The sequence below is a fragment of the Polyodon spathula genome, chromosome 5 (genome assembly GCF_017654505.1).
Source record: "Polyodon spathula isolate WHYD16114869_AA chromosome 5, ASM1765450v1, whole genome shotgun sequence".
NCBI lineage: Eukaryota > Metazoa > Chordata > Actinopteri > Acipenseriformes > Polyodontidae > Polyodon > Polyodon spathula.
The window spans coordinates 28734645-28742220 of record NC_054538.1 but is presented as its reverse complement, the minus strand read 5'-3'; the positions used below and the strand labels follow the sequence as shown (position 1 = coordinate 28742220).

The 7576-nt window shown below is 34.9% G+C and overlaps 1 protein-coding gene across 2 annotated transcripts; it reads right to left on the bottom strand.

Annotated features, from left to right (window-relative positions):
* Nucleotides 1-2573: 2573 nt before the first annotated feature.
* On the bottom strand, nt 2574-6502 carry LOC121315802 (hairy/enhancer-of-split related with YRPW motif protein 2-like). 2 transcript variants are annotated; one of them, XM_041250234.1, is made up of 5 exons: nt 6255-6502; nt 5466-5544; nt 5187-5270; nt 4733-4839; nt 2574-4227 (listed from the first exon to the last, which is right to left on the bottom strand). In XM_041250234.1, the coding sequence occupies exons 1-5, from the start codon at nt 6280-6282 to the stop codon at nt 3563-3565; spliced, it is 963 nt and encodes a 320-aa protein (XP_041106168.1). In that variant the 5' UTR covers nt 6283-6502; the 3' UTR covers nt 2574-3562. The 2 variants fall into 2 exon arrangements, with proteins under 2 accessions (XP_041106168.1, XP_041106167.1); XM_041250233.1 differs by having other exon boundaries at nt 4733-4814; nt 6255-6500.
* Between the last annotated feature and the right edge of the window lie 1074 nt (nt 6503-7576).

Here is a 7576-nt window from a genome sequence, read left to right as displayed (position 1 = left end):
CACTGACCTAAAGAATGACAAAAAATAAAAAATAAAATCAATGGAATAAAAACATAATTTTATTATTAGAATGATTAACTGTGTAAAAAAAACAAATGTTTTTGAACCGTGGGTATGTAACATGTTAAAAATTTTAAAATGTAAAAACAGAAAATGCATGTCAATGACACTATCCAATTCTTGTTAAAGGGTATTGCACCTTGTGAAGAATACATATGACCTTATAAATATGAGTGATCCTCAGTATGGTGTGACCTGCATGTAGGGTCAATAACCTTTCGTATCAAATATCCATGCCAAGTTTTCAGGTGAACAAGCCAGAAATCAGTGTTCACCATGAACTACATTCATCACAATTCAAACAATGTAAATAAAGCTTTCTCCAAAGGTACATTTTTTCAAAGGATTTACGCCAGTCTTTTAATAATTTTTCATAGGAGAACATTTTAACAAGTTAATGTTTTATAAAATCAACCGAGAGAGACATAGTAGTTAATTACTAATTTTTTTTTTTTTAAGGAGTTCATTAAAGTCTGGAGTAAATGCTTTGACAATATGCTCCACCATTCAATTCATTTGAGCTGACTATCTTTTAAACTACTCTATGCCCAGCCTACCACAAGCTGCAACCCTTGAATAAGTAGGTCACTCAATATTAAATTTCATCACAATTTGATGACTGGTTCTCATCTAGATGTATAATGTGACATATTGTATGTACAAACAAACCTCCCTGGTGCCGGGAATATGTGTCCCTCACTGGGGATAGAAACAGACATTCCTTTCAGTACATGGAAGGAACATGACAGAATACACTAACGTCCTCCCCAGTGTACAAGTATTATCCCTTTACTGCTGTAAAATTGAGACACCCCCCACCGTGCCTTCAGGCCTTCATGTGTCTCCACTTAGTTAGTTGTGTGAAGTATTTGGGCTGTTGTGAGAATGTAATGGTATAATTGAGAATAGCCTGCAGTCATTAGAGACGAAAGTTACTAATAGTGCGAGGCTTCATTTAAAACATGTAAATGAAGTCAATGCTATTTTTTCTGCTAAAATATAGAAGATGTTTGAGGAGTACACTTGAAATAATGATCCCAATTTCTATCTTAAAATATGATAACATCATTGATCAAGCCCTTAGTATTTGTTGCCAAAGACAAAACTGTTTGAAAAATACACTTTGTTCTATACTTGATCAGGGAGAAAGCATGCATTAGTTGCAGTATGGCTCTGTAATCCTATAACTTGTATATTTAAATAAGTGATGTGTTACATTTACACAAAGAGCGTTTCAACTTTTCCATTAAGCAATAAAACCATTGCCGCAGTGCTTGGTGTTAACGCAATGTTCTTTAAGTTCATTGACGTTTCTTCGGCTGCTGTTCACGGGTGCCCTTGTTTTATGACGGCTACTTCAAAGAAATGACTATGGCGTGAGAACCAGCTAGTATAAACCTGATAACCCAGGGATTTATTACCCAGTTCTGTTCCCATGATTGTCAATGGACAGCAGCCGCTGTGTGTCGTAATCCCCATTCTCTTGGTAACGCTGATACTTTCTCTCTTAAGGAATTTAATGGTCTGACAGTGATTTACTAATGTAAATCTTTCTAACAGACCCTAGGATAAAGAGAGTGGATTAGTACCACATAAAGGCCCATCTTGGAAGAAGGGACCGTTATTGTTGTGCTTCTATGTGTTGCCTACATTTTTAACAGTATGTTTACGTACCTACAGTGATACCAAGGAGCTTATCTTCCTGATGAACTGTGTTTTACTAGACTTGAATCTGCATTTTATTTAAAAGTTATGTTTTATGCATGTTTGGTCATTAAATATCAACTGTGGAAAACATATTTCTGAAATAGAATGACAAAAGCATATTCAGCTTATCAAGCAAATACGTGATTTTGAACTACAGCATGTCATCAGGATGAAAGTAAGGTCATGTCTTTAGGTAGAAAAATAACAATGAAACTGTGTTTTATCTGGATTTCTGTGTTCCTGGGAACTGAGATTATGAGCAATGTTTGATTATTATTTAACATTTCAAATAAAATGAACATCATTAATCAAGTAATAGCCTGACATTTTGCTCATTAACTAGCCTAAAAATGCCTACACCTTGTATGATACATGAGTAAGCGTTTTATATAGTCAAGATAAGTAACTTTTATGTTTGTTTGTTACACTATTAAAAAAAAAAAAAAATGGCTAAGTTTGAGCCCTATTTTGATGCAAGAACAAGTCAAACTTCACAAAGTTTGTGTTAAACATGACAAATGGTGTTCTCATTAAGAAATGCAACATGTTATTTTTAGAGTGTACCATTTCACATATCAAGCTGTAATAGAAACACACTTTCATGCACACGCTTATTCTTTTTTTTAAAAAAGACATCCTAGGCGACCACATGTTCAAAAAGAAGTTTTTTTTTTTTAATCAGTGATATTTGCAGACCTTTGTTTGCATAGAAAAAGGGGTTACAAATAATTGGTCAAAAGAAAGGACAAAAAGCAAAAAAAAAGTTACAGTAGTGTCTTAACAAATATTTCAAAGTCCTTTGTCAGTCATTTTTTCATGTTTAATTTACATTCTAATAAAAAGTTTTCAATGTTTTCTCCACACAGCAGAGAAATACAGTGCATCATAATAAAAGCAAGTATCTATATTTAATATAATTTCTAGCTTCTGTTCCCACATATTTACATATTTACATATTTTTAGTTCAGGAGTTGAAGCACTTAGAACTATTTATCCGAATCTTGCTAAATGATTATCTTAAAAAAAAAAAAAAAAACTTTTTGGTTTAGTGTCAAACTCCAACCTTCGCCGACTATTTAAAAGCACAAGTATGATCAAATATATTTTTGTACCTTTTTGTGATTTTTTTTAGGGGGTCTAACACATGGACTGATAAATTCTTGTACGTGAAATGCCAAACCTGGGGAACTGTACAACAAGAGTCCAGATGGGTGAGACACTAGTTGCTTATAATTTTATTTCTGTCCATTTAACTTTTTTTTGAACGACTGCATGTGGAACACCATTTTCACTGTATAGCCTTCTCTTTCAAGTGTTTAAAAAGTGTGGTGACAGTAATCCAGCCCTCAATGCTGATTCAGTGCTGTTGCTGCCAAATATCATGTGCACTTGTCCAGTCCAGATTATACAACAAAGTGTATCTTCAGACAAAAAGGTCGCTCTTGCAAGAAGTTTAAGATGGACAAAGGCTCTTTCTGTGTTGTTTCTTTTTTGTTGCTGGTGTTTAAAAAAATATATGTTTTTAATCCACTTGCTAATAACATTGTTAGTATTAGCAATATACAGTTTGTCCAGTTTGTATAATGCATGTAAACATTCTCCCATGTAAAGTAATGAGCACACAGAGGTTGGTTACATTACTTGAAAAAATAATAAAGTGAAAAAATGTATTTGTGGAACTTTTGAAATTAGAAGGAAAATGACCTTAAAAACACTTGTTGCAAAATCAACAGGTCGGGATAGAAGATCTCAAAAACGAATATCTGACTTGAAAAGTTCAATTTAGGCACCGACATTAAAACGCCCCAACTTCAGTCCCCCATGGTCGATAAGGCTTATTGCTGCCGCCATTGCTACTTTGTTGAGAGCCTGAAGTGGATGAGACTGACGCTGACGGGCTGACGGCAGCAGCAGCTACTGACGCTGCCGCAGCGCTGGGTGTGAGCATTGGAAATGCCCCCGAGAACGAAAGGGGGAAAGCAGAGGCTGCAGCTGCAGCAGCCGCGTGAACGGTGGCTGAGAGAGAAAGAAGGGAGGTAGACAGCGGTGGGACGCAGGGAGCGACACTCCCAGCTAACGGGGCTCTGAGGGCCGAGTCAGAGTGAGCGAAAGTAGCTGTAAGAAGAGCAGAACCATGTGGTGGAACTTCTGAGATCCTGCTACTGGCGCTATCCGAGGAAGGAAGTCCGTTTTGCTGAAAGAGTGACGTCGGAAGGTGATGAAAAGCAGCTGTCCAGTGATGAGGGTGCAGAGGGTGGTGGTGATGCCCAAGGGATGAAGTCATTGTGGCTGCTTCCCGCTGGGAGGCACAAGTGCTGAGATGGGAAACCAGACGAACCCTCAGGGGATCAGTTGTGTCCAGCCCTTCAACAGAACTAAGGTACCTGGCGACTTCTGTTAGGCATTCTCTAAAACCAATGCTCATGAAGTCCATAGCCAGAGAATGAGCATCAAAAAAGCCTGCAGATGAAAATGAAAAAGCAAACAAACAAATACATAAATATTTAGGTATCAGTGGCTCAAAAGTTTTCCAGCATTTAAGCTAATATTTATTGTAAAATAAATAAATAAATAAATAAATAAATAAATACATAATAAACCAGTTTGAATGCTCTTTAGTTATGATCAGTATGGAAGTATGCGCCAAAACAGATCCCGCTTATGCTAAAATGTGTTGGTGTGTTTGTTTTGTCTCCCTGGGCACATTTCTGCCATGTTCGAAAACCCCAAACAAACCCCAGACTGGGATGCCTGTGTGAATGAGCCTTCTTTACTCCCACAGAGTCATGAAAGCAAACACAAGCTCAGGGTCAAGTGCTCCTTTTGTCCCAGCAGAGCTTTCCCACGAGTTCAATCCTGCCATTAGCATTGATTTCCACCCCTTTAATGTTGTCAAAGGGCTGTTTGCTCAGATTTCACTACAAAGTAAAAAAAAAAAAAGAAAGCCAGTCAACGAACTCCTTACCTTTACCTCCGGTTGCCTGGAGCATCTTTAGATGATCTACCGTCATTTGCAATATTTCTGCTTTCTCTAATTTGGCAGATCCCTGGAGATACAAAATTAAAAACACCCTGTATGGAATTTACTTTATCATTTTAATGTTCATGTACTGTTGCACTGCACTGCAAAGTTATTACTGTGTGTTATAAAGCCTGTACAGTTTATTAATAATAATAATAATAATAATAATAATAATAATAATAATAATAATAATAATAATAATTAACAGTAAACAAAATATAATTTTGTAAACAAAACAATTACTTCATTTTTTGCAACTTTTTAAGAACTTTGTATATATTTTTACACGGATATGAAAATTATTATAATATAGTACAATTGTTTTTTTTTAACATTTAGCTGCGTGTATTAACAGATTACTATGAATTGGAAAAACATGTAAAAATAGTGTGCATACCTGTTTTTCAAAAGCTGTGGGAACCAATCGACGTAATTCCGATAAACTGTTATTGATACGATCTCTCCTTCTCTTCTCAATAATCTGCAAAAAAAAAAAAAAAAATCCAAGATGTCAGCGTTTTAGTCTAAACATTAATTACACAAACTTAAATGAAGAACATTATTTCAACAATCAATTAATATATAGTCTACTTTATCGTTCGACAAAAATAAATAAATAAATAAATAAATAACTCAATCCACTGTCTCAGTATCTGAGAATAAATGTATCACTTACCCCTCTCCTTTTCTTTCTCGCCATAACTTGGGATGTTGTTGTGGGGGAGTTAGATCTGATGAGAGAGCTACTGCTTTGCCTGTTAAAAAAAGGAAGAACTGCGTTGGAAAAACAAAACAAAACAAAAAAAAAACAATTGTGCTTCTCCAATTCATATCTTTATCAGATCTATTTTCTGGACTTGATTAAACGAAACGTGATCCTGAATCTCAAAGACAGTACCTTGCTTGGGAAAGATGACTACCTTAGATAATGAAGATGATAAACAGACACCTACTGTACACATTCTGAAAGACTGAATTAAAACAATGACCTGGTATTATCAGGTATTATGGTGTATTATCATATTCATATAGTCTGGTTATTGGCACTTTTTGTCCGTGTGTCGTTTGATTCTTGGTAATGGAAGCGACAATCCACCTTGTTATTTAGTTACAGCTAATGAAAAATTCACATAATTTGGGTCGGCAGCTTTGATGATATACCAATGTAAAGTGAACAGCTCTAGTTGAGTTGCTTTGGGGAATTGAAGTGACAGGCATGCTATGAAGCGATAGGGAATTGAAGTGACAGGCATGCTATGAAGCGATAGGGAATTGAAGTGACAGGCATGCTATGAAGCAATAAGCATTCTGCACTTCGCAGAAAGTTATAGTGGTGCTTAGGGAAACAAGTTATGCGGTTCCATATAACTTTGTGTACATGTTAACACTACAGTCATTTACATGGTTATAAACCATGTATTCCATTGAAGCTCTATAGTAAATAAATGCAAAGCTGAGCACTCACCCTGAATAGTTATTTTCACTCCCCACATCTATGTTTTCGTCCATGTCACTGTCTGAAGTAGTGTCCTCACATGGTCTCTTCATCGTTACAGCGAGTTGAAAATGTTTTAAACCAAAAATTAAACACTGAAGCAGTATAATCTGTTGCACACAAATAAATAATGTCTTGTACTGGTGATCTCACAAATTTCTATGAACTTCTTTCCCACGCAGCAGCGGAGCCTCAATCACGGATTCAGGGAAAGTCCCCGCCTATTCCATATCAGTTACGCCCCTCAAAAAACAAGACCACGCCCAAAGTTACTCTGAATTTCATTTTGGCTCGGCCCTCGCCAAATAAATCTTTACTTTTGATTGGCTGTGGCTTATAGGCTGGAGCCAAACACCGGTGTCTTTCAAGAAGCGTGGGAAACCTCAAAACACCGGTGTTTGTTTTAAAGAAACAGTACATCGAAGAATATGTTAAGCAGTAGACTTTCCACATTTTGACCTATTCATTATTGTTTTCCTTATAAAGAGCTAATAAAATATGTTTAATCGTTTATAACGAAATTACTGTTGCTTAATTATTGTAGCATGGGCGTATTTCAGTCTTAAATGAGAAAGGCAGAAGAATTTGATGCAAGAAATTGTTCAATGTTAAACTATATTTATAACATAATAATAATAATAATAATAATAATAATAATAATATATATATAATAATAATAATAATAATAATAATGTTTGGGAATACATTACCTGAGTCTACCTTGGCTGTGTTATTAAGCACATTTAAGCTGCCGTGCCATGTGTTTTGTTATGCTGAAAACATGATTTGAGCGTGAATACAAAACAAAACAAACAAACAAACATATTTTTTATTTGTATTTTGAGGTTGTTTTTGCCTGTTCGTTTACTAATGTATTCAATTAAACGTGGATTTGAAACCTATTTTGCCAAAACTGATTTACACGTTCTTTGGCGTACAGTCGAAAACATTTAGTAATTTAAAAAAAGCAAAGTGGATAATCCTGAAATATTTATTATTATTATTATTATTATTATTATTATTATAATAATAATAATAATAATAATAATAATAATAATAATAATAATAATAATGCATTCAGAAATGTCAGGCTAAATTGTAGGGTAGTACGTTTTACAATTGATCAGCAGAGTTCGTAATGAACTTGGAAAAAAAATGTACCCTGCCTACAAAAACACTAAAAGAATCATTAAAATAATATAAATAATTGTTTTCTTCTTTTGTTTTTATGTGTCAGTGTTATCGTTTTGTAACTGTGTAATTAAAAGACAGTTATGACTCCATTTAAAATC

What these genes read in the sequence shown, in the direction of transcription:
- LOC121315802 (XM_041250233.1), bottom strand. Translation starts at nt 6,337, where the DNA reads ATGAAGAGACCATGTGAGGACACTACTTCAGACAGTGACATGGACGAA. An exon ending in CGAGAAAGAAAAGGAGAGGG is followed by an intron (nt 5,271 to 5,465) that starts GTAAGTGATACA and finishes TTTTTTTTGCAG; the next exon opens with ATTATTGAGAAGAGAAGGAG. An exon ending in CCACAGCTTTTGAAAAACAG is followed by an intron (nt 4,815 to 5,186) that starts GTATGCACACTA and finishes TTGTATCTCCAG; the next exon opens with GGATCTGCCAAATTAGAGAA.